Source organism: Oncorhynchus gorbuscha, linkage group LG07 (genome assembly GCF_021184085.1).
Source record: "Oncorhynchus gorbuscha isolate QuinsamMale2020 ecotype Even-year linkage group LG07, OgorEven_v1.0, whole genome shotgun sequence".
Lineage (NCBI taxonomy): Eukaryota > Metazoa > Chordata > Actinopteri > Salmoniformes > Salmonidae > Oncorhynchus > Oncorhynchus gorbuscha.
The window spans coordinates 42,949,390-42,976,496 of record NC_060179.1 but is presented as its reverse complement, the minus strand read 5'-3'; the positions used below and the strand labels follow the sequence as shown (position 1 = coordinate 42,976,496).

The 27,107-nt window shown below is 42.6% G+C and overlaps 1 protein-coding gene across 2 annotated transcripts; it reads right to left on the bottom strand.

The window, feature by feature from the left end:
* Window positions 1-864: 864 nt before the first annotated feature.
* On the bottom strand, window positions 865-26,878 carry LOC124039885 (ATP-dependent RNA helicase DHX8). 2 transcript variants are annotated; one of them, XM_046356404.1, is made up of 23 exons: window positions 26,600-26,878; window positions 26,084-26,169; window positions 25,910-25,979; window positions 25,662-25,750; window positions 25,430-25,527; window positions 25,001-25,309; window positions 24,754-24,898; window positions 24,429-24,632; window positions 24,245-24,332; window positions 12,826-12,923; window positions 12,559-12,706; window positions 11,940-12,121; window positions 11,599-11,793; window positions 11,311-11,496; window positions 11,012-11,222; window positions 10,710-10,891; window positions 10,438-10,578; window positions 9,859-10,014; window positions 6,489-6,626; window positions 6,102-6,230; window positions 3,007-3,203; window positions 1,888-2,067; window positions 865-1,620 (listed from the first exon to the last, which is right to left on the bottom strand). In XM_046356404.1, the coding sequence occupies exons 1-23, from the start codon at window positions 26,706-26,708 to the stop codon at window positions 1,401-1,403; spliced, it is 3,561 nt and encodes a 1,186-aa protein (XP_046212360.1). In that variant the 5' UTR covers window positions 26,709-26,878; the 3' UTR covers window positions 865-1,400. The 2 variants fall into 2 exon arrangements, with proteins under 2 accessions (XP_046212360.1, XP_046212361.1); XM_046356405.1 differs by lacking the exons at window positions 24,245-24,332; window positions 24,429-24,632; window positions 24,754-24,898; ... (4 more) ...; window positions 26,084-26,169; window positions 26,600-26,878 and having other exon boundaries at window positions 12,559-12,744; window positions 12,826-12,920.
* Between the last annotated feature and the right edge of the window lie 229 nt (window positions 26,879-27,107).

Here is a 27,107-nt window from a genome sequence, read left to right as displayed (position 1 = left end):
ACGGAAGTGAGTGCTACGGGGCGGTAGTCGTGAAGCATGGTGGTGGCAGCATCATGCTGTGGGGATGTTTTTCAGCGGCAGGGGAGACTAGTCAGGATTAAGGGAAAGATGAACGGAGCAAATGACAGCGAGATCCTTGATGAAAACCTGCTCCAGAGTGCTCAGTACCTAAGACTGGGTCAAAGGTTTACCTTCCAACAGGACAATGACCATAAGCACAGTCAAGACAACACAGTCCGAGTGGCCCAGCCAGAGCCCAGACTTGAACCCAATCAAACATATCTGGAGAGACCTGAAAACAGCTGTGCAGCGACACTCCCCATCCATCCTGACAGAGCTTGAGAGGATCTGCAGAGAAGAACTGGGATAAACTCCCCAAATACAGGTGTGCCAAGCTTGTAGCGTTATACCCAAGAAGACTCAAGGCTGTAATCACTGCCAAAGGTTCTTCAACAAAGTGGTGAGTAAAGGGTCTGAATACGTATGCAAATGTTATTTCAGTTACTTTTTGTTTTATATAAAATGTGCAAACATTTCTAAAAACCTGTTTTTGCTTTGTCATTATGTGGTATTGTGCATAGATTGATGAGGGAAAATAACGATTTAATCCATTTTCGAATAAGGCTGTAACGTAACGAAATGTGGAAAAAGTCAAGGGGTTTGAATACTTTCCAAATGCACTGTATCTGCAAACAGCTGTAATGGGGACACCTGAACATTCATAAATTAAAGTCAGTTGACTTTTGCTGGTAGTTCTGCAATGGCCAATTCTGTAACTTGTCTGTACTATACTTTCTCTTTCCATCATTGGCGGACCAAGACAGTTTAATTATAACAGCAACAAGACAAAATCAGCAGACATGAGACCATCCAATATTTAATATGGAAAAATATGGTCATTTAGATATCACTCATTTCAGTTCGCTTACATTTCCGTCATCTTAATAAAACCACAGATCTGGTAATTGTTGACCACAATCAAAGTCCGATCCATTTCCCTAGATATAAACTATATTACATGAGACCTCTAGACTAAATGGACTCTGAGCATTGCGTCCTCATAAACAAACAGACTTCCACTGACTGATCAGATTACTGCCCACTTAAAGTGTCCAGTCTCCTTCCTAATCACTTAATGGTCATTTTCTTTGAGGGAATCCGTAATGTTCTGAGATAATTTATACATTGGACAAAAAAACCTTTTTGGTAATATATGGGCACTTCTGATTATCTGTCTGATGGGAGGTAAGTTAACTGACATTGACCATGAAGCCAAATGACTCGGAAGGAACACAGCAAGGAACAATCTATGGGGTATTTCTCAACCAGTTGTCAAGGACAGTCTCCCTCTCTCTCCTGCTGTGGTGTGAGCCAGTGTGTAAGGGTATAGGGATACACCTCTACTTCCTGCGAAAGGCACGGGAGATTCTCCAAGCGTTGGGCTCTTCGTAACGGTTGTAGAGTGGCTCGAGGCGCTGCATCTTCTTCTGTTTGCTGAGACGCGTGGGATCGGCCACTTTGAAAAAGGCCGGCGAGAACTCTACCAGCCAGCGTGGGTCAATGGTGGTCACCTCCCGCATGTACTCCTTAGTAGTCAGCACCAACTCATGGTACACTAACCTGGCGATATGGGGATGAAAGGAGTGGGGGAAATTAGTGTACAGAAGAGCATGTTTTTAACCTTTATTTCTATTGCCTGATCATATATATTTAAAAACTATCAGTCTATAAACTTATACAGTACTCTTTACTTTCCAAAAATGTTTGATCTATACAATGACTCTACTACATAGAGGCAAGGATGTCAAAAACTTTTACGAGTAACAATTGACGAATGTCAATGTAAACTTGAGACTATGCCTATAACCCCCACGGGTATAGACTCACCACTCAGGCTGGCGGTTGAACAGGGAACTGGAGGGGTGGATGTACACCACCTGCTGGTCAATGAGGGTACGGTAGCCCTCCTGGGGATCCTTTTTGGCTGCGTTCCGGAAGAAACCACTGCAGATGGCCTTCTGTATGCGCACTGTGGCCTTTCCACAAGACACCATGTCCAGTTTATGCCTGATAAAACAGGTCAAAGTAAAGGTGAATTATTGGCGTCCTATGTCTGACATATTGATACAGTAAGGCCTGTAGATTTTCTATGAAGTAAACTGAACAAAAATATAAATGCTAAGTGTTGGTCCCATTTTTCATGAGCTGAAATAAAAGATCCTAGAAATGTTCCATACGCACAAATGGCTAATTTCTCTCAAATTTTGTGCACATATTTGTTTAGATCACTGTTAGAGAGCATTTATCCTTTGCCAAGATAATCCATCCACCTGACAGCTGTGATTAAACAGCATGATCATTACACATGCGCACAATAAAAAGGCCACTAAAATGTACAGTTTTGTCACAAAAACACAATGGCACAGATTTCTCAAGTTTTGAGGGAGTGCAGTACATCCAACTGGCCTCACAACCACAGCCCACGTATAACCACGCCAGCCCAGGACCTCCACATCAAACATCTTTACCTGCGGGATCATCTGAGACCAGCCACCCGGACAGCTGATGAAACTGAGGAGTAAAGCTTGTAGTGTCATACCCAAGAAGACTCAAGGCTGTAATTGCTGCCGAAGGTGCATCAACAAAGTACTGAGTAAAGGCTCTAAATACTTTTGTAAATGTGATATTTCAGGTCTTTATTTTTAATAAATCTGCTAAACATTCTAAAAACCTGTTTTTACTTTGTCATTATGGGGTATTGTGTGTAGATTGACAAAACAAACAAACAAATGGAATACATTTCAAAATAAGGCTGTAACATAACAAAAGGTGGAAAAGGTCAAGGGGTCTGAATACTTTCCGAATGCACTGTAGATAAGGTTAAATTTAGGCCCTAGAGATTGCTTCTTTGAGTCACAGGATTAATATGACTCACAAGTAAAGCTACCATTTGAGAACTTTGCCAGATATAGAATTAATTACATATGATTATGATGAGTGTCCTACCTGTCCATGATACCCAGCATCTGTTTGCGGATATCCTGGGCTCTGCGCAAGGAACGGGCCTGGATGAAGTTCTCGAAGCACCAGGGGTTGGAGAACTTGTTGTTCTTCCAGGAGTTATAGACAGCCAGCAGAGTAAGGTGGTCTCCCTCGGCCTGGTGGAACTTAGCCTTCTTCTGGTCAGCCATCTGCTGCTTGTCCTGGGGCACCAGAGAATAAAATTACTATAAGCACTGGCCACCAACTGATCAACATTAAATCACATTAGGCTACAACTGTCTCATTATGGTTGGAGATTTGAAGCAACATATGACAAGTCAGTCAACCATAATTCACCACCATCAACAAATGCGACAGCAGTTGATTCTTGTTGTAAACCCATAAACCACCCCCTGCCCAAGGGTATTCTAATCCTACAGAGGGTGCATGCGCATAATGGCCTCCCACTTTCTATTCTGGTTAGAGCCAGTTTGCGCTGTTCTGTAAAGGGAGTAGTACACAGCGTTGTACGAGATCTTCAGTTTCTTGGCAATTTCTCGCATGGAAAAGCCTTCATTTCTCAGAACAAGAATAGAGTGACGAGTTTCAGAAGAAAGTTCTTTGTTTCTGGCCATTTTGAGTCTGTAATCGAACCCACAAATACTGATGCTCCAGATACTCAACTAGTCTAAAGAAGGCCAGTTTTATTGCTTCTTAATCAGAACAACAGTTTTCAGCTGTGCTAACATAATTGCAAAAGGGTTTTCTAATAATAAATTAGCCTTTTAATATAAACCTGGATTAGCTAACACAACGTGCCATTGGAACACAGGAGTGATGATTGCTGATAATGGGCTTCTGTAGATATTCCATAAATCAGCCAATTCCAGCTACAATAGTCATTTACAACGTCTACACTTTATTTCTGATCAATTTTCTGTTATTTTAATGGATATTTTAAAAAAAGATTTAAAAAACAAGGCCATTCCTAAGTGAACCCAAAATTTAAGGGCGCTGTATAGCAGCGCCAGCTGTGCCACAAGAGACTCTGGGTTCGCGCCCAGGCTCTGTCGTAACCGGCTTCGACTGGGAGGGCCGTGGTGCGATGCACAATTGGCCTAGCGTCGTCCGGGTTAGGGAGGGCTTGGGATATCCTTGTCTCATCGCGCACCAGCGACTCCAGTGGCGGGCCGGGAGCAGTGCGCGCTAACAAAGGTTGCCAGGTGCACGGTGTTTCCTCCGACACATTGGTGCGGCTGGCTTCCGGGTTGGATGCGCACTGTGTTAAGAAGCAGTGCGGCTTGGTTGGGTTGTGTATCGAAGGACTCATGAATTTCAACCTTCGTCTCTCCCGAGCCCGTACGGGAGTTGTAGCGATGAGACAAGATAGTAGCTACTAACAATTGGATACCCCAAAATTGGGGAGAAAAGGGGGTAAAATTCACAAAAAAAAAAAAAAAAAAGGAGGAAACAGGTACAAAAGTATCTATATCCACAGTAAAACAAGTCCTATATCAACAACCTGAAAGGCCACTCAGCAAGGAAGAAGCCACTGCTCCAAAACTGCCATAAAAAAGCCAGACTAGTTTGCAACTGGGGACAAAGATTGTACTTTTTGGAGAAATGTCCTCTGGTCTGATGAAACAAAAATAGAACTGTTTGGCCATAATGACCATGTTATGTTTGGAGGAAAAAGGGGGAGGCTTGCAAGCAGAAGAACACCATACCAGCCATGAAGCATGAGGGGTGGCAGCATCATGTTGTGGGGGTGCTTTGCTGCAGGAGGGATTGGTACACTTCACAAAATAGATGGCATCATGAGAAAGGAAAATTAATTATGTGGATATATTGAAGCAATATCTCAAGACATCAGTCAGGAAGTTAAAGCTTGGTCGCAAATGGGTCTTGTAAATGGACAATGACCTCAGGCATAGTTCCAACAAAGTCTAGGTATTGGAGTGGCCATCACAAAGCCCTGACCTCAATCCTATAGAAAATTGGTGGGCAGAACTGAAAAAGTGTGTTCGAGCAAGGAGGCCTACAAACCTGACTCAGTTACATCAGCTCTGTCAGGAGGAATGGGCCAAAATTCACCCAACTTATTGTGGGAAGCTTGTGGAAGGCTACCCGAAACGTTTGACCCAAGTTAAACAATTTAAAGGCAATGCTATCAAATACTAATTGAGTGTATGTAAACTTCTGCCCCACTGGGAACGCGATGAAATAAATAAAAGAAATAAATCACTCTACTATTATTCTGACATTTCACATTCTTGTGATCCTAACTGACCTAAGACAGGGAATTGTTACTAGAATTAAATGTCAGGAATTGTGAAAACGGAGTTTAAATGTATTTGGTTAAGGTGTATGTAAACTTCTGACTTCAACTGTATATAGTACCTTTATCTCTGCATTGTTGGAAAAGGACCCCGTAAGCATTTCACCTGTTGTTTACAAAGCATGTGACAAATACACATTTATTTTATTTAACCTTTACTTAACTCGGCAAGTCAGTCAAGAACAAATTATTATTTACAATGACGGCCTACCCCGGGCAAACCCGGACAACGCGGGGCCAATTGTGCGCCGCCCTATACAGCCTGGATTCTAACCAGGGACTGTAGTGACGCCTCTTGCAACGAGATACAGTGCCTTAGACAGCTGCGCCACTCATTGACTTGAATAACATTTTACTTTGATGCTAGCTTGGCTTCTGCTAGCTAGCGGACTAGCATCGGTAGCTATTAGCTAATACGTGTGCTGTATAACAAAGCTGAGATGTGCACATTTGAAACCAATCTGAGACAGACATGTATCTAATTAAGTAATGTAACATTCAATATTTGCAGTCAAAATTACCAGCATGTGAGGCTGACTTACAGGTAATTTTTTAGCTGCCAAGCTTGAAAGTGAACATTGAAAATGATTTTGGCGTCAATGTTTAATTACAAAACAATATTTGCAGACACAGTAGAAAATGTATTCCAATTCGAATAGCCACCATCATTGTCGAGCTGCAGAAGCTTATTTATTTTATCCGTGCATGGTTTTTATGTAATATTTCAGTCATCATCCAGAGCCTGGTTACACAGTATTTATGGACCGGTGATTTGCCGTACCTTGGGCCTGTAGAAGACGTTCTGCACAGACAGCATGGAGACGATGGTGAGCATCTCCTCACTGCAGCCCAGGTGGACGGACATGATCAGCATCTTACACAGCATGGGCTCCAGAGGGAACTCCGCCATCTGATACAAACATAGAGACAGAGGGAGATGAATGGGGAAGAGTGTATAACATTTAACCACATTCATTACAACAATATTGTGGTTGGGGTCATGTCAATTTTAACTCAGACAATTCAATGACCATGAACTTCCAAATTTTAATACATGTTTTTCAAATTTTTCATATTAACTACTGCTTCAATTCAAATATAATTGCTTGCCTGATTTTCATCTTCAATACATTGAATAGATCGCTTGTTGTTCAATACTCCATCTTACCCTGCGTCCAAGGCGAGTGAGCAACCCCTCATCATCCAGAGCCCCCAGAGTGTAGAGCTGTTCCATGGCTGTGATCATGGTCTCCATGGGTGGAGCGTCCATGAAATCAAACGATAGCAGGTCATTGATGCCCATGGCCTGAAGGAAGTAAAGGGTTGGCATTGGAAGAACAGAGTATTGTATTTATATATATACAAACACACACAACGTGGGAAGCTTGTGGAAGGCTACCTGAAACGTTTGACCCAAGTTGAACAATTTAAAGTCAATGCTACCAAATACTAATTGAGTGTATGTAAACTACTGACCCACTGGGAATGTGACGAAATAAATAAATCATTCTCTCTACTATTATTCTGACATTTCACGTTCTTAAAATAAAGTGGTAATCCTAACTGACCGAAGACAGGGAATTTTAACTAGGATTAAATGTCAGGAATTGTCAAAAACGGAGTTTAAATGTATTTTGCTTCAACTGTACATGCACACACACAACGGGTGGTTCTAATCCTGAATGCTGATTGGTTAAAACTGCATTCCAGCTGATGTCTATTCCACAAATTACCACTGGCTAAATCTATGATGTTAAAATGCCTATTTACTCTGTTCCATCTGACTGCGCAATCCACTTTCTCACCAGCCCAGCCAGGCAATTTATAAACTTGATCTCCACTATAAAAAGCATCTAGACATTCTCAAATTTCTTTTAGACTAACATTTAGTTTTCAACAGCAGAGATTTGTATAAACCTTGGTGTCTGTCTCTCTGAAATTTGTAACACTGTTTCAATATTCAAATTCGATCTCCAGCTGTCCCATAGAAATGAACGTGTCGGGACGGGACAGGCAGGCAGACGGCGTTTCTCGGCCAGAAGAAATGTCAAAACAAAAAAGGTAAAACGAAGTGCAGCTAGTTTGCAGTCCAGCTTCGGTTTGAAGAGATTCTGTTAGTTGTGTTGTTGGCTAGCTCCTCTGAACTACAGTGTCTTGATGAGTGCGCACATTTTCTATGCCAGGCAAAATTGCACCTCATTAGCTCATTGTATCTAAATAAATGTCACTAGAAAACCAATTGAACAAATTAAAATGCAGCTATGTTGCGGTTATTCTGGCTGCACTTTAAAAAATATATATATTTTAAATTTGACCCCTTTTTCTCCCCAATTTCGTGGTATCCAATTGTTTTAGTAGCTACTATCTTGTCTCATCGCTACAACTCCCATACGGGCTCGGGAGAGACGAAGGTTGAAAGTCATGCGTCCTCCGATACACAACCCAACCAAGCCGCACTGCTTTTTAACACAGCGCGCATCCAACCCGGAAGCCAGTCACACCAATGTGTCGGAGGAAACACCGTACACCTGGCAACCTTGGTTTAGATGAGACAAGGACATCCCTACCAGCCAAGCCCTCCCTAACCCGGACGACGCTAGGCCAATTGTGCGTCGCCCCACGGACCTCCCGGTCGCGGCCGGTTACGACAGAGCCTTGGCGCGAACCCTGATGGCACAGCTGGCGCTGCTGTACAGCGCCCTTAACCACTGCGCCACCCGGGAGGCTCTGGCTGCACTTTTTGACGAGACTAAGTTAGCCGTAGTTGGCTAGCTAGCAAGCAAGGGATAAGAACGTTGCCAGCCAGTATGGCAATGGAACATTTAGAATGAATGACTGTTCTGTATCTATGGATGCGACCCAAAAAACACTCTAGCAACTGAACCGATAGAATGAACGACTGGCCGGCTTGGGTAGCAACCCTAAATGTGTGTCGGGATTATATCTTGTGGAAGGATGAAATAGTATAAATAAATTCACCCAAATAATGTTTTAAAATGAAAATGTCAATCGTTACTTGAAAATGTTGGTAACCAGTTGTATAAAAGTGATAATGCCCTCGAAGCCGGTGGATATATTGGCATGGTTTGCTGGGCCGAGACAAAGTCGAGGGCCTAACACCCGTGCCAATATATCCTCCAAACACTGGATTCGAGGGCATTATCACTTATACACACATCTAAATAAATAAAATATATCACATAGTGCATTCGGAAAGTATTCAGACCCCTGGACTTTTCCCACATTGTTACGTGAGAGCCTTATTCTAAAAATTGATTAAATAAAAAAATGTTCCTCATCAATCTCCACACAATACCCCATTATGAAAAAGTGAAGAGATTTTTTTGACATGTATTATTAATTTTTAAAAAAGAACTTATTTACATAAGTATTCAGACCCTTTGCTATGAGACTCGTGCAACCTGTTTCCATTGATCATCCTTGCGATGTTTCTACAACTTGATTGGAGTCCACCTGTGGTAAATTCAATTGATTCGACATGATTTGGAAAGGCACACACCTGTCTATATGAGGTCCCACAGTTGACAGTGCATGTCAGAGCAAAAACCAAGCCATGAGGTTGAAGGAATTGTCTGTAGAGCACTGAGACAGGATTGTGTCGAGGCACCGATCTGGGGAAGGGTACCAAAACATTTCTGCAGCATTGAAGATTCCCAAGAACACAGTGGCCTCCATCATTCTTAAATGGAAGGAGTTTGGAACCACCAAGACCTTCCTAGAGCTGGCTGCCCGGCCAAACTGAGCAATCGGGGGAGAAGGTTCTTGGTCAGGGAGGTGACAAAGAACCCGATGGTCACTCTGATAGCGCTCCGATGTACCTTTGTTGAAATGGGAGAACCTCCCAGAAGGACAACCATCTCTGCAGCTCTCCACCAATCAGGCCTTTACACTTGGCAATAGGCACCTAAACTCTCTGACCATGACAAACAAGATTCTCTGGTCTGATGAAACCAAGATTGAACTCTTTGACCTGAATGCCAAACGTCATGTCCAAGCATTCCATGTGAAGCTAGTTTAGAGAATGCCAAAAGTTTGCAAAGCTATCATCAAGGTAAAGGGTGGCTACTTTGAAGAATGTCAAATATATAATATATTTTGATTTGTTTAACACTTTTTTGGTTACTACATGATTCCATGTGTGATCTTTCATAGTTTTGATGTCTTCACTATTATTCTACAGTGTAGAAAATAGTAAAAAAATTAAGAAAAACCCTGGAATGAGTAGTTGTCCAAACTTTTGACTGGTACTGTGTGTATATATAGAATAAGGCTGTAACGTAACAAAACGTGGAAAAAGGGAAGGGGAAAGTCTGAATACTTCCTGAATGCACTGTATATGTTAACATTCAATATGTTTTCCATCTAGTCCTCCAAACAGTAGAGAGTGGGCTTGGGGCATAATACAAGAAAATATATATACAAATATTTGAAGAAAAAGGGTGTTGCATTGTTAATGAGGGCCCATGGTTACAGAAACATTGTAGGCCAGTCAGTGTCTGGCTGTATGTGTTACGTACCTTGAGAGACAGCATGGTACTGGCCAGGTTTGTTCTCTGGATTTCAGGCACATTGCTGGTGAGCATCTCGTCTCTGTAGGCTCTCTCTGTAAATAGCCGGTAGCATTTCCCAGGGCCCGTTCTTCCAGCCCTACCAGAACGCTGCTTGGCTTGGGCCTGAGAAATATAGAGAAAGCAATTCAGTTAGATTGAATGTCAATGCTCTGGACTACACAAAGAACACAGAGTGTGAAAAACACAGCAGCGTTGCAATTCTTGACAGAAAACGGTGCGCCCGGCACCTACTACCATACCCCGTTCAAAAGCACTTAAATCTTTTGTCTTGCCCACTCACCCTCTGAATGGCAAACACACGATCCAGGTCTCAAATTGTCCCAAGGCTTGAAAATACTTCTTTAACCTGTCTCCCCCCGTTTATCTACACTGATTGAAGTGGATTTAACAAAATAAATCAATAAGGGATCATAGCTTTTCACATAGATTCACCTGATCAGTCTATGTCATGGAAAGAGCAGGTGTTCAACGTTTTCAGTGTTCCTTCTCCATGTATGATAATGATATCTGTCTTATTCAACCTACCTGTGATATGGGGGTCACCACTAATTGGTCGACGCCAGTCTTGGAATTGTAGACATTCTGCTTCACAAAGCCTGGGTCCACCACATAGTAAATCCCATCAATAGTCAGAGACGTCTCAGCAATGTTAGTGGCAATGATTACCTGCAGAATCAAATAACACGAAATGATTAGGCTTAGTCCTACCTCCGATATCGGGCATGTGTGGCAGCAGGAGATTGTGTGTGTGTTTTTGGGACCGTTCTGGTTTGTGTTTGGGTGGGCACGGCTGATACCTTTCTGCTGCCGGGGGGAGCAGGGTCAAAGATACGGGTCTGCATCTCGCTTGGCAGCGCAGAGTAGACAGGTAGAATGATGAGTTCGGGCACTTCAGGTCCCAGAGACTTCATCCGTTCATACAAGATCTCACAAGCGGTGTCAATCTCCTCCTGACCCGTCAGAAACACCAGGACATCACCTGCAAACAAGGAGCGAGAGAGGACAATGAGTCACTGATCGCAGAATCCTTAACTACGGATGTCAATCAAGGAGTTCAGTCCTTGCGGATGCATGCATTGTAACCGTGTTTGAACCGTACCTGGAGGCTCGGTCAGGTGGATCTGCATGACTGTGATGAGACTGGCGTCCAGGTAGTCCGTCTCAGGCTCTTTGCAGTAGAGCACCTCCACTGGGAAAGTGCGTCCTGGGATGGTAAAGATGGGCGCCTCGAAGAAGTACTGGGAGAACTTGACGGCATCTAGTGTCGCTGAGGACACAATCAGCTTCATGTCTGGGCGTTTTTTCACTGTCTGAAATTGACAGAGAGAATTCAAAGGAATTAACACACAGTCAAGGAAATATTTAGACTGTTCTGTTATGAACAAGACCCTGGTATACCTTCTTGAGCAGACCAAAGAGCACATCAGTATGGATGGTCCTCTCGTGGGCCTCGTCCAACATGATGATGGTGTACTGACCCATGTCCGGATCTATCAGACATTCCCTCTGCAGCATACCATGTGTCATGTACTTGATCACCGTCTCAGGGCTGGTGCAGTCCTCAAAACGGATGGTGTAGCCCACCTGGTGTGGAAAATAATTGAGAGGTGAGAGGTCCCTCAAAAAAGGAAGTCATTGTCTATAAGCAAATTATAAGGAATTACCAAGCTAAAACTGCTCACTCACCTCCTGGCCCAGACAGCAACCGTACTCTTCAGAGACTCTCTTGGCCACGGACATGGCTGCCACACGACGGGGCTGAGTGCAGCCGATCTTCCCCCGGGTGGTGTAGCCCGCCTCGGCCAGGTACTGGGTGATCTGGGTAGTTTTCCCAGAGCCAGTCTCTCCAACCACAATCAGGATCTGATTATCGTGGACAGCCTAATAATGGAAGAGAGAGGTGACCAATGTCAGATAAAATGGATCATTGAAACTGTTGAAGTCACAATGAAGTAGGGTAACATTAGAAATAAAGCAATGTTTACAACAACTTTAATTCTCCCTATAGGGAAATTACTATTACAAACCTGTATGAGCTGCTCTTTGAGCTTGTAGATGGGCAGGCTCTCTCTCTGCTCCAGGATAGAAAGCACTGTCTTCTTGCCATAAGAGGCCTGGTTGCCTCCAAAGGCATGTTTCTTCCACTCCGGGACGCCGTCTGGCATCATGCCGATTCCTCTCATGTTGGCTGCAATCTGCCTTCCATCAACTGTGTAAGGGGGAAGTGTCTTTAATTGAGATGAACTGGTGTGATATTTAACCTCCACCCCTTCAGATGACTGGTGATCCAGACCCGGTCTAGGACCCTGGGAGGAACCTTTACACCCACACCCTGTAACCCTGGGCCATGGAGGACATGGCACACTACAGCAGGCCACTCTATCCTCCCTGTTAGGATGCTAAAGGAAACCAGATAACTATTGATGTAGTGCTGTTCTTGTCTATTAATGTTCGGTATTATGTCAAGTTTCATGTGAACCCCAGGAAGAGTAACCGAGGAGGAACACTGGACAGGACTGTGTTTTACTATGTGGTAGTGACCTTGTGGAGGGCAGAAAGGAAAGCATGATAAACCGCATGGTTGGAAAGCATACTGTATGTCTGGCATCCCTAAATGCACTGTTTTTGTGTGGTCCAGGTCCTTACAGTCAGGCAGGGGGTCTACCCAGTGCTTGTTGAGGCCAATAGGTATGCAGTCCATCTCAGCCATTCGCTGAGCCTGCTTCACCTCCCTCCTCTCCTTAGCCAAAGCACTCTGCATCATGGCTGCCTGGGACAGCGAGCCGTCTGGATTCTGACAGAGGCAAACCGAGAGAACGGCATTTGTTCACACTACACGGGACAGGAGAAAACAGTTAGGCCTAAAAAAAGATAGGGTGAAAGTAGCGTGGTGCAGAGGAATATAAAACATACCTTAACAATCTTGACAGGGCTCATGTCCATACTCTGTTTAGTGTGTCCTCTCAGGAACGGAGGCTCCTCCTCCACCAGCTCAATCTCCAGGTCCTGATCTGAATTAAATCAAATTTGCACTTAGGACACTGCAGTCAATGTATGCTTTCTAGGGGTGTGCATCTTCCCTTTCAAAGACGGTTGGACACACATCTAGATACGAGCTCCAATGCGATACAGAAACTATACGTTTTAGTTTGAAGCGATTCAGTTCGATTAGGAGGACGAAATTGATGCGATACGATTTTATTAGAACATTTATTGTATGAAGACATGAATTTTCCATTCGAAAATTAAAATCTGCTTCTGATGGAGCTCAGGAGCTGGGCGACTCTGAGCTTAGAGCTTCTCTGAGCGGACTTCTCCGAGCGAGTGTTAGTGTGTATGGAACAGCCTGGATGTGGACATGGTTGCCAGTTTCTACTATCTGGTCACAAAAAAAAGCTACAAAAATGTTCATATTTGTTGTTGATGAAATATTTTCCATTTCATGTCAATTCTTCCCTCCGTCCCCTAAATGGTAGGCAAATATCGTCATGAATCAATGTAATGTTCTTTCCAGCATAATGTCACTGCAGGTTAGTATAATTTGCAGTCAATCACCCGCATTCTTATGCCACAAAAGGTTACAGCAGGTAGAGGTCAGGCGATAAATTCACTTTTATTGTCTAAGTTGTAGCAATTTGACCAATTAAACCATTCTATCCATACAATGGAGACTTGACTGGTGAATTTATGTGAGTTAGTCCTGATTGTGTCCGTTGCCCTATAAGCTTAACAATATAGCCAAAGTTGTGCTTTCTAGTAAGTCGCTTTGGATAAAAGCGTCTGCTAAATGGCATATATTATTATTATTACTGGGCAGTGGGCGGGGAGATGAGGAAATGTGACACACATGGCGTAACATTACCCGTTTCGAGTAATACAAACTTTTGCTACGGTGAGCGACTAATGAGTAGACCCCCAGGTTGTTTCATTGGTCGCTGATTCTATTCATCCATTGGAACAAAAAAATTAATAATCTGCCATTTTAAATATAATATAATGTATCAATTTAAATGTTCTTTTAAGCATAATATCACTGCAGGTATAATTCTCAGTCAATCACCTGCATTCTAAAGCCACATAGACCATTGACAAGGTTAAAAAGGGGATACTGTTGAAATCCCCTTTTATCGCCTAAATTGTAGCAATTTTACTAAATGAACCCATTCTACCCACACAATGGAGACTTGATTTCACAGTTGATGAAAACTTAGGTGTGTGTGCGTTATGGGTTATTTGTGAAAGCCTGTATGAGAATGTAGCATGGCTGTGACTGCATACAGAATGGAATGTTCCCTGACTCAAGAGAGAACACCCAGTCTTAAAATGGAACAGGTAGTAACGACGACAGGAGTATGTGTGTTCAAAAGGACAGCGGCACGTCTAACCATAACTTTAAAGTGAAACCGCAACACGGTTCTTATACCAAAAAGCTGAAATGTGTTGTTCTTGAAGTCGAACATCTCAAGTAAATGTTTCACGGAGTGAGCTTCTCTGTTCCTCCAACAATGCAGTTGGGCAAAATGATTACTGTCCTTTTTTACAAAATGAGCTGCGGAACTTTGCCTATTCATATAAAGATGACCATATACAACGACGGTTTAAAGTGGTAATCAGAATTTGAAACAGTAACAAAGCTTTCTCCCCACCCATTTCAGTAAAAAGCTGGAGAAATGTAACCACTCAAATTCATGCACAGAGCATTGGATGCAAGGACTGACCATCCATGATATCAAAACTATAGTTTCAATCTTGTTTTGAGGCTATATTGTGTTTGTTTAGGCTTACTTTGTTTTCAAGCTTATATTATGGGTTCTGATGGAGGTACTAAGCTCATGAGCCATTTATTTATTAAGTTATATTCTTCAAGAATCCATTTCATAAATCATCCTAAAATGGATGAAGCATCTGCAGACTGCACCTTTAAGGCAACACTACCAAAAGCTATTTCTTCTGATGGTGAACCTGAGCAATCAAATCAAAACGACGTAAACCCCAAATCAGCAGGTAGATCAGAGATAGACCTACCTTTTGTTGGACAGCGTGCACAAAGTGGTTATAGAGCTACTGATAGGTATTGAGGTTGCTCGGCATGCAATGACTTGTAGATCGACGACTGGCAAACTATTCACATTTTTGCGGTCTTAAAATTCAAATCTAAAAAAGGGATTATAATTCGCTTTTCCCCCCTGAATAATCTACACATTTTCAAAGTGAAAGAGAAGTTAAGAACATAAAAAAGTGTAATGTCTGGATTTCGTATGTTTTCGTACCCCAGAGTTAATTCTTGGTGGAAGCACTTTTGGCAGCCATTACAGCTGGGAATCATTTTTTAAAGATTCTACCTACTTTGCACAACTCTTAGTGCAACATACAGAGGCTTCAGAAAGTGTTCATATACCTTAAATTTGTCCACATTTTGAGTTTCAGCCTGAATTTACAATTAGATTTTTTTCACTGGCCAACACACAATACCCCATAATGTCAAAGTGGAATTATGTTGAGACATTTTTACAAATTAATTTAAAAAATGAAAAGATGAAATATCTTGAGTAAAATAAGCATTCAACCTCTTTGTTATGGCAAGCTTAAATAACTTCAGGTGTAAACATTTGCTTAACAAGTTACATAATATGTTACATGGACTTTGTGTACAATAATATTGTGTATCATGATTTTTGAATGACTACCTCATCTCTGTACCCCACACATACAATTGTCTGTGAGGTCCCTCAGTCGAGCAGTGAATTTCAAACAGAGACCAGGGAGGTTTTCCAATGCCTCACAAAGAAGGGCACCCATTGGTAGATGTGTAAAAATAAAATAAAAAAGCAGACATTGACTATCCTTTAGAGCATGGTGAAGTTATTAATTACACTTTGGATAGTGTATCAATTCTACCAGTCACTACAAAGATAGATACAGCTGTCCTTCCTAACTCTGGAAAAAGGTTAAAGAATTTTGAGAATAAAGCCTCCTCGTCACAGCTGTCCATGTACCTTAATGTTGATGATGTGGCTGTCACTGACAAGGAGCACATGGCTGAGCTCTTCAAATCACCACTTCATTAAGTCAGGATTCCTATTTGACTCAGCCATGCCTCCTTGCCCGTCCAACATTTCCTCATCTCCCACCCCTTCTAATGCGACTAGCCCCGATGCGCCTCCCTCTTTTCCCCCTGCCCCTTCTAATAGTTTCTCCCTAATTCCGAGGTGCGAAAGGGGCTCCTGAAACTTGACCCCCCCCCCCCATCTGGGTCAGATGGTTTAGATCCTTTCTTCTTTATTTTTATTGACTTGGCCAAAGATTTTGATACGGTAGACCATTCTATTATTGTGGGCCGGCTAAGGAGTATTGGTGTATCTGAGGGGTCTTTGGAATGGTTTGCCAATTACCTCTTTTTAAAAGAGCGCAGTGTATTAAGTCAGAACATCTGCCGTCTCAGCCACTGCCTTTCAACAATGGAGTATCCCAAGGCTCGATCCTAGGCCCCACTCTCTTCTCAATTTACACCAACATAGCTCAGGCAGTAGGAAGCGCTCTCGTCCATTTATTTACATTTACATTTAAGTCATTTAGCAGACGCTCTTATCCAGAGCGGCTTACAAATTGGATATGCAGATGATACAGTCTTATACTCAGCTGGACCCTCCCCGGATTTTGTGTTAAATGCTCCACAACAAATATTTCTTAGTGTCCAACAAGCTTTCTCTGCCCTAAACCTTGTTCGGAACACCTCCAAAACAAAGTTAATGTGGTTTGGAAAAGAAGAATGCCACTCTACCCACAGGTGTGATTACTACCTCTGAGGGTTTAGGGCTTGGGAGTATGGCTAGATGGTACACTGTCCTTCTCTCAGCACATATCGAAGCTGCAGGATAAAGATAAATCTAGATTTGGTATAATCACTCCTCTTTCACCCCAAGCTGCCAAACTAACCCCGATTCATATGACCATCCTAACCATGCTAGATTACGGAGATGTAATTTATAGATCAGCAGGTAAGGGTGCTCTCGAGCGGCTGGATCTTCTTTACCATTTGACCATGAGATTTGCCACCAATGCTCCTTATAGGACACGTCACTGCACTCTATACTCCACTGTAAACTGGTCATTTCTGAATACCCATCGCAAGACCCACTGGTTGATGCTTATTTATAAAACCCACTAACGCCTCACCCCCCCTATCTGAAATACCTACTGCAGCCCTCATCCTCCACATCAAATCAAACTTTATTTGTCACAACGCTCGAACACAACATGTGTAGACCTTATTGTGAAATCCTTACTTACAAGTAGGGTTGCAAAGGGTCAGAAAAGTTCCGGTAATTTTCCCCAGAAATTTTCCATGGGACGTTTTTGATAGTGGGTTTTAGCTTGCTTGAGCCTGCTAACTGAGTGTTAAATTCACCTGTTCCATACATGTTTCATTTTAAAACATTTATCTTACAAAGGAGTTGTTTAATCTAACTGCTTAACTATTTATTGGTACAAGGAATAGTATTTTTTTTTTTTTTACTCATCTTTACAGGAAAGTTTGATGGTCATTATCTGATGTGTGGAGACATTTCACTGCAGCTAATGTAGAAGGTAAAGCTGTGTACATTTGCTAATACTGTGCCAAATCATGTGAAGAATGCAACAAAGATGCAGAATAATCTGGCCAAGTGCATAAAGTTCCCTCGGCGCTCACAACAAGCAACCTCTGACAAAAGTCCCTCTACTTGAAAATGATGAATCAGACACCTTATCGATAGCAACACCTGATGGTCCTCCTGGAATCAGAAGTTGTTTTTGACTCAATGGAGGAACCTAGTCAGAGAGATGCTGAAGAATGTCTTGCTCGAGCTGTGTATGCAACTGGTTCACCTCTGATGCTCACAGGCAATGAGTATTTGCAGAGACTTCTGAATGCTCTTCCCCCAGAATACACCCCTCCAACCAGACATGCTTTATCTACTAATTTGCTGGATGCAGAGTTCAACAGAATTCAGACTGCATTGCAATCATCTCTGATGGGTGGTCGAATGTTCGTGGGTAAGGAATAATTAACTACATCATCGCCACCTCTCAACCAGTATTCTACAAGAACACAGACGCATGGGACAACAGACACACCGGTCTCTACATTGCAGATGAGCTGAAGGCAGTCATCAATGACCTTGGACCACAGAAAGTATTTCCACTGGTGACAGACAATGCTGCAAACATGAAGGCTGCTTGGTCTAAAGAGTCCTACCCTCACATCACACCAATTGGCTGTGCTTGCTCAAGCATGGAATCTTCTCATCAAGGCCATCATGGTACTGAAAACAATGGATACAATCTACAAGAGAAACAAGGAAATGGTAAGGTATGTGAAGGGTCATCAAGTTATAGCAGCAATCTACCTCACCAAGCAAAGTGAGAAGAATAAGAGCACCACATTGAAGCTAACCAGCAACACCCGTTGGGGTGGTGATGTCATCATGTTTGACAGTCTCCTGGAGGGGAAGGACTCTCTACAAGAAATGGCCATATCACAGTCTTCCGATATGGACAGCCCCATCAAGAGGATCCTCCTGGATGATGTATTTTGGGAGAGAGTGGTAAGCAGCCTGAAACTCCTGAAACCTACAGCAGTAGCCATTGTACGGATTGTATGCTGGCAAGAGCATCCTGTCTGGTGCAGAGATCAACAAGGCCTATGGTGTCATCACTACCATGTCTCACCACCTTAACCTGGATGAGGGCAAGGTTATTGGCAGTCTGGCGAAGTACACTTCAAAGCAAGGGCTTTGGGATGGAGACTCAATATGGCAGTCGTGCCAACATATCTCATCAGCCACCTGGTGGAAGGGACTTTGTGGATCTGAGGCACTTTCCCCTGTTGCCTCCATCATCCTCCAAATCCCACTAACATCAACCACCTCAGAGCACAACTGGTCCTTGTTTGGCACGCAACATGCTGACCAATACAAGGGTTGAAAAATTGGTAGCCACCCGGGCAAATTTGAGGCTTTTTGAGCCTGACAACGAGCCATCCTCAACAAGGTTGGAAAGTGACAGTGAAGATGAGGCCTCAGAGTCTGACGTTCAAGAGGTGGAGAAGACATGGAAGCCTGAGAGGAAGACAACCAAAGCTTTAGTTTCTAGACTATCATTTTACAGATGTATGTTGAAAACATTTTTGGGAGATACGATGGATCATTGGGGATCATTCAATATTCCCTTTTGTTGTTCAGTGAAATCCTCCCATGTGAAGAGTCACCTCATTTTAATTAAAGTTAAATTCGTAACTAAATTGTTATTTTATATTCTATTGGAATGATTTAATCATTTGCAATTATGTCTACTTATGATAAGGTAAAAGGTTTATGTTTCTGTTTCCATATGATATGGTAAATATAACCAATACAAAAAACATCTACATTCATTTGCATATATTTCTGTTAATTCTCACAGAACATTTCCACCTCTGAATATTACCCAACACGTGCAATCCTGCTTACAAGCCCTTAACTATTTCTTGAACTGGGTTGCTCCCCTTTTCAGTTTGCTGCAGCTAGCGACTGGAACGAGCTGCAAAAAAACACTCAAACTTGGACAGTTATCTCTTCATTCAAAGACTCAATCATGGACACTCTTACTGACAGTTGTGGCTGCTTCGTGTGATGTATTGTTGTCTCTATCTTCTTGCCTTTGTGCTGTTGTCTGTGCCCAATAATGTTTGTACCATGTTTTGTGCTGCTACCAAGTTGTGCTGCTACCAAGTTGTGTTGCCACCAAGTTGTTGTTATGTGGTGTTGCTACCATGTTGTTGTTACGTGGTGTTGCTACCATGTTGTTGTTACGTGGTGTTGCTACCATGTTGTTGTTATGTGGTGTTGCTACCATGCTGTGTTTTCATGTGTTGCTGTCTTAGGTCTCTCTTTATGAAGTGTCGTCTCTCTTGTCCTGATGTGTTTTTTTTCCAATATATTTTTTAAAAGAATCTCGGGACCCGTCCCCGCAGGAGGCCTTTTGCCTTTTGGTAGGCCATCAATGTAAATAATAATTTGTTCTTAACTGACTTGCCTGGTTAAATAAAGGTTAAATAAAATGAATAACTTAGTTGCGGGAGAGAAAGGAAACCACTCAGGAATTTCAGCATGAAGCCAATTGAAAAGTTACAGAATTTAATGGCTGTGATAGAAGAAAACTTAGGATGGATCAACAACATTGTAGTTACGCCCCAATACTAACCAAATTGACAGAATGAAAAGAAGGAAGCCAGTACATAATAAAACATATTCCAAAACATCCTGTTTGCAACAAGGCACTAAAGTAATACTGCAAAAAATGTGGCAATGCGATTAACTTTTTGTCCTGATTACAAAATGTTATGTTTGGGGCAAATCCAATTCAACACATTACTGAGTACCACTCTCCATATTTTCAAGTCTAGTGGTCGCTGCATCATGTTATGGGTATGCTTGTGATAGTTAAGGACTGAGGAGTTATTTTCAAGATAAAAAAAGGTAACGGAATGGAGCACAGACAAAATCCTAAAGTTATGTCTGGTTCAGTCTGCTTTCCGCCAGACACTGGGAGATGAATTCACCTTTCAGCAGAACAATAATCTAAAACACAAGGTCAACTCAACACTGCACTTGCTTCTAAGAAGACAGTGAATGTTCCTGAGTGGCCGGGTTACAGTTTTTTACTTAAATTTGCTTGAAGATGTATGGCAAGACTTGAAAATGGTTGTCTAGAATTGATCAACATCCAATTTGAAAGCACTTGAAGAATTTAGAAAATTGTAAAAAAATATGATTTTTTTTATTGTTTATTTTTTCTTTTTAAATCGGCAAATGTCACACAATGCAGGTGTGGAAAGCTCTTAGACTTACCCAGAAAGACTCAGAGCTGTAAAAAAGTTATCAATTTTAGATAAAAGTATACTAAATATATTCACGTGACCAATAATTTATTAAAACACACTGTTTTGCAATGAAGGTCTACAGTACAAAATGTGATGAGTAGTTGACTCAAAGAGAGAAAAATAAAATAGTTGAACAATTTTGAACAAATTCATTTCTTTAAAAAATCGAGAAGCAAGAAGAGTTAGCTATATATTTTGGGGGTTTTTCTTTTTGACTTTCACTTACTTAGCTAGTTTAGCTTACCCAAACAGAGAGGGATGCTATGTTAGCTTTGGCTATCCAAGGTAAGCTTTTGGTTTTATTAATTTATTTTGATCCTGGAACTCCCCAGGCCCTGCTGGTGACAAGCATATCTATAACATAATGCTGCTGTTATATTGGATTTCACCCAAATCTTTAATTTTGGCAAACATTTTAATTTATTTGCGGTGTTGTCTTGCAATATTAATAGCACTGAGCGACTAGTGCTTTTTGAGGTCAGTGTGATTATAAAAACAACCACGGTTTCCGATTTTGGTTTCGATTATTTGGGTTGAATGTTTGTAACACAGAACGAAACAATTAATAAAAGTCCCATAATGGTAGTGACTGCCCGTTACTGCTGATCACTTATTAACCATCATTTATTCACATTACTTTAAAAAATATATTTAAATTGTTATGTTTGTTACATTTGATGACTTAATCATTTAATTCCAAGTCCTCTCATTTCTACAGAGCTACTGCCTATCCTGTCTGACAAAATCACTATTTTGAAGTAATTCAAAGTAAATAAGGCATACTTTTATGACTGCTGAATCTCTTTTATCTTTTATCAACAGCTGCTCTCTATATCCCCTCACGACCGCGCCTTCTTTTCTCTTCCATAGCAGGCATAAAAGAAACAGACCGGACAGGTAGATGAGCAATGGATTATGGTCGTAGTTAATTACCATGTTTTATGCGCTAAACTATGTAGAATATTGGCCTGTTGGGAAACTACAACATCACACAGTTCAGGCTGGATCTGATTTATCTCTAGAGAAACCAAAGACAGTACAGCATGAAGACAGGCTGAAACGGCTTCTCCGATAGAGCACACATGTAGGCGATGTCATGGCGACGTTGGCTAGCTAAGCTCATGCATAGAAACATGACATCTGGTCACGCCTAACTGAGCATGTGCAGGCCGTCAAATCAAAGGCACTCCTTTGATATAAAGTTGTTTTTTGACAGTATTGAAAACGTGTCAGTTTGTCACTACCACGAGGTTGGAGTACTAACATGTTCAACTACTTAAGACAGAGCTTCGATGCCATACAACTCTCCTTCCGTGGCCTCCAACTGCTCTTAAATACAAGTAAAACTAAATGCATGCTCTTCAACCAATCACTGCCTGCACCTGCCCGCCCGTCCAGCATAACTTCTCTGGGTGGTTCTGACTTTTAATATGTGGACAACTAGAAACACCTCGGTGTCTGGTTAGAATGTAAACTCTCCTTCCAGACTCACATAAAACGTCTCCAATCCAAAATGAAATCTAGAATTGGCTTCCTATTTCGCAACAAAGCCTCCTTCACTCACTGCCAAACATACCCTCGTAAAACTGACCATCTTACCGATCCTCGACTTTGGCGATGTCATTTACAAAATAGCCTCCAACACCATACTCAACAAATTGGATGCAGTCTATCACAGTGCCATCCGTTTTGTCACCAAAGCCCCATATACTACCCACCACTGAGACCTGTACACTCTCGTTGGCTGGCCCTCGCTTCATACTCGTCGCCAAACCCATTGGCTCCAGGTCATCTACAAGACCCTGCTAGGTAAAGTCCCGCCTTATCTCTGCTCGCTGGTCACGATAGCATGCACTCCAGCAGGTATATCTCACACTCACTCATATTGTCACCCCCAAAGCCAATTCCTCCTTTGGCTGCCTCTCCTTCCAGTTCTCTGCTGCCAATGACTGGAACAAACTACAAAAATCTCTGAAACTGTAAACACATCTCCCTCACTAGCTTTAAGCACCAGCTGTCAGAGCAGCTCACAGATCACTGCACCTGTACATAGCCCATCTATAAAATAGCCCAAACAACTACCTCTTCCCCTACTGTATTTATTTATTTTGCTCCTTTGCACCCCAGTATTTCTACTTTGCACACTCATCTACTGTTAAATCTATCATTCCAGCTGCTCTTCCTCCCGGGGAAGGACTGCCCGTTCCATGATCTCGCCATCACGGTTGACAACTCCATTGTGTCCTCCTCCCAGAGCGCTAAGAACCTTGGCGTGATCCTGGACAACACCCTGTCGTTCTCAACTAACATCAAGGCGGTGGCCCGTTCCTGTAGGTTCATGCTCTACAACATCCGCAGAGTACGACCCTGCCTCACACAGGAAGGGGCGCAGGTCCTAATCCAGGCACTTGTCATCTCCCGTCTGGATTACTGCAACTCGCTGTTGGCTGGGCTCCCTGCCTGTGCCATTAAACCCCTTCAACTCATCCAGAACGCCGCAGCCCGTCTGGTGTTCAACCTTCCCAAGTTCTCTCACGTCACCCCGCTCCTCCGCTCTCTCCACTGGCTTCCAGTTGAAGCTCGCATCCGCTACAAGACCATGGTGCTTGCCTACGGAGCTGTGAGGGGAACGGCACCTCAGTACCTCCAGGCTCTGATCAGGCCCTACACCCAAACAAGGGCACTGCGTTCATCCACCTCTGGCCTGCTCGCCTCCCTACCACTGAGGAAGTACAGTTCCCGCTCAGCCCAGTCAAAACTGTTCGCTGCTCTGGCCCCCCAATGGTGGAACAAACTCCCTCACGACGCCAGGACAGCGGAGTCAATCACCACCTTCCGGAGACACCTGAAACCCCACCTCTTTAAGGAATACCTAGGATAGGATAAGTAATCCCTCTCACCCCCCCCCCTTTAAGATTTAGATGCACTATTGTAAAGTGACTGTTCCACTGGATGTCATAAGGTGAATGCACCAATTTGTAAGTCGCTCTGGATAAGAGCGTCTGCTAAATGACTTAAATGTAAATGTAAATGTTAATTGCTATATTGTATTTACTAGGCAACCATGGCCTTTTTTTCCTTTACCTCCCTTATCTCACCTCATTTGCTCACATTGTATATAGACTTATTTTTCTACTGTATTATTGACTGTATGTTTGTTTTACTGCATGTGTAACTCTGTGTTGTTGTATGTGTCGAACTGCTTTGCTTTATCTTGGCCAGGTCGCAATTGTAAATGAGACTTGTTCTCAACTTGCCTACCCGGTTAAATAAAGGTTAAATAAAAATAAATAAACATTTGGATTGTTTTTGACTGAAGCATCTTAAACAATTGAACCGGATTCCGATCTGTATCGATGAATCATTACACCCCTAATGCTTTCAGTAGATCACTGTTCCCGACCCCCCCCAAAAAACATGCTAAAATGTTACCTTCTTCATCATCAATTTTTGGGAGGATACCCGTTTCCTCGTCAAAGTCTGGGAACTCCTCTTTAGAAAGAACATTAGCAGCAATCATCTGAGGACAGGACAAATACCATGTATAGATCAACATCACACATCACACACAAAATGAGCAAAGATGTCTTGAAAAACCCTACATATGTACACATACCTGGTTGATCTCCCACTTCTCAAGGTCAGATATCTTGGTCAGTCTCTTGCGTTCCAGTGTGTCATCCTCCAACTCAGGGGCGTGGCCCAGGTTGAGGTTGGTTGGGCGGTCGGGGTTCCTCATGATTTTCTCCTCCCCACCATCAGGGCCTTGGTTCCTCCTCCTGTTCGGGTTCAGGTCCTCCCCTGTTTCCTGGTCTACATCCTGGCAACCAAGAGTAGAGTATAAGTTTCAGTTATAATTTAATTTAGCTTCATGTCCTTCATCATGCTTACCAAAGGGCAGTAGGCTTTGAATTCATTCCTGCTCTGTGTTGCTGTCTTACCTTCATGCTGAGACTGGTCTTGGAGCCAGTAAAGGACAGCACCTTGATCTTGACTCGTTGACCTTTCTGGACCACATCAGCCACATTGGCAACACGTCCCTCTTTGCGTAGCTCAGAGATGTGGACCAACCCCTCCCAGCGTTTCCTACAATGAAAAACCAAAAAGGTTTTCAAAACATTGGATCACCGTAAGATACAGAACGTGTTGGATGCATGCTTTCGATATTTTCCTATTCTCTTTACTAACCTCAGTCCCTCCAGTTGCACGAAGCAGCCAAACTGCAGGATGCTGGTGACTTTGCCGTTGAATATGTCCCCTACAGCAGGCTCTTCTGGTGGGGGCCGGTCCATGTGTTTGTCCTTACAGCGGTCAGAACCAACCTCAATGTCTCGATCCCTGGAGGGGCTCGGACTGCGATCACTCCAGCGGGAAACACGTTTTCGACCACGTTTGAAGTCTCTGTCCCTCTCACGGTCGCAAGATGGAGAGCGTGAGCGTCTCTTCCTGTCTCTGTCTTGGCTCCGACTTCTGCTTCGCTGCCTTTTGTTGTCCAACCTAAAACAAGAGCCATAAAATAAATTTAAAAAACACCTATTTTTCATCCAATTCAGGGTTTTGCTATTCATAGTGCACCAGTAAAACTGCAAACCCTGAATTATCATCAAATGTCTTTACCTGCTCGTTGAGTTTGTTCCACTAACACTGGGCATGAACATCTCCAATTCTTTCATGGCAGCATCTGCTACCCTCACATCATCGTCTTCTAGCGGAATCTGTGGGTGTTGTTAGAGAGCATTGGTCTACTGACAACCATATGCTGTGTGTGGGGAGTGGGACGTAATAGCAGCGCCTTGTTTAACCGTACTTGTTTAGCCACTATGTATGTACTAATTTCTGAGAGACTTACGGGAGCTGGATTGTCTGGCCTGCACAATCCAGGAAACATCTCCTTCAGTTTGTCCTTCTCACTCTTCTGTTTGACCACAGGCTCAGAGGCTACCGCCATAAAATTAAAGAGATTCAGTATGACATTTTGAAATAATCAGACACAGTATATCAAATTGTATACCAACATTGTATAAATCATACTTGAATGTAAGACATCAGCTGCATTCGACACTAACCAGAGTTATACACAGCATATGATCAACTAACCTTTGCTCGTAGATGCTTTTGACGGCCGCATAGTTTGAATAAGTCTGAGCAAATTGCTGATGAGAGAATCCTATGAAAGAGTGAAAGTGGATTCAAAACCAGAATGAAAGAGTATTGAATGGGCCGGGCTAATTTTAAACATATCATACAGCTACATCACACTATAACACTTACTGTGAAGTCTGCTCCATTTTTCAGCAGAAGTGATTTGAAGCCATCAAATGTTGGTTGCTTTTCAGCAAGGCAGATGACAAACTCAGCTAAAAGAGACAGCAAGAATAATACACTTCAGAAGAGAAAAAATGGTAGGCTACTGTATTCGCTTAGGGTAACTATGCCACTATCATAAATAACTGATCAGCAGCAAAAAAATGTTTTTATTGTTTTGCCAAGAATGCTCACATGAAACATGAACTCGCTAGCTTTTATAGAACTCAGGGAAATGTCACACGCTTAAACATGTTACGGGGTTCAGACCACCCACCACACTTTCAAGGCAAAGTAAACATCTCCTTTACAATAGACAACGTTATGACTAAATAAAAATACGTTTTACAATCGGAATTCGGGAGTAAAATTAACGTTAGCTAGCTAAAACCGAAGGTAGCTAAGATAGCTAGCTTAGCAGCAAGCTAGTAAGATTATTCCAAATGTGGGGTGACAGAAGTAGTGTGTGACGATTGAACTTGCCAAGATCTTTCTCGCATATACCGAGATGGTTGTCAAGTTCTGTACACACTTTGGACACCAAAGACAGGTATTCAAGCCGCTTAAGCTCCTCAACTCCAAAGTCTGCCATTGTGTCCAGTGTTTGTTTTGTTTTCAGAAAACGCAGGCATTGGTAACACGCACGTTACGAACTTTGAACTTAGACCACACTTCCGGGTAATTATTTTATTGGTCACCAGGTGGGGGTAAACTCATTGCCAATATGACAACCTAAACTCCAAGTTCATTTTTTTAAACCATTATTTAACTAGGCAAGTCAGTTTAAGAACAAATTATTGTTTACAATGACCACCTAACCCGGACGACGCTGGGCCAATTGTGCACCGCCCTATGGGACTGCAAATCACGGCTTGTGATACAGCCTGGAGTCGAACCAGGGTCTGTAGTGACACCTCTGGCACTGAGCAGTGCCTTAGACCGCTGCGCCACTCAGGAGCCACAAAACTGATATTGTGGTCTCCAGTGTGGG

Coding starts and splice junctions, on each gene's coding strand:
- LOC124039885 (XM_046356404.1), bottom strand. CDS start 26,708: ATGGCAGACTTTGGAGTTGAGGAGCTTAAGCGGCTTGAATACCTGTCT. Junction 25,528..25,661: donor GGCCAGACAATCCAGCTCCC/GTAAGTCTCTCA, acceptor CAACACCCACAG/ATTCCGCTAGAAGACGATGA. Junction 1,621..1,887: donor TTCAACCGCCAGCCTGAGTG/GTGAGTCTATAC, acceptor CCATATCGCCAG/GTTAGTGTACCATGAGTTGG.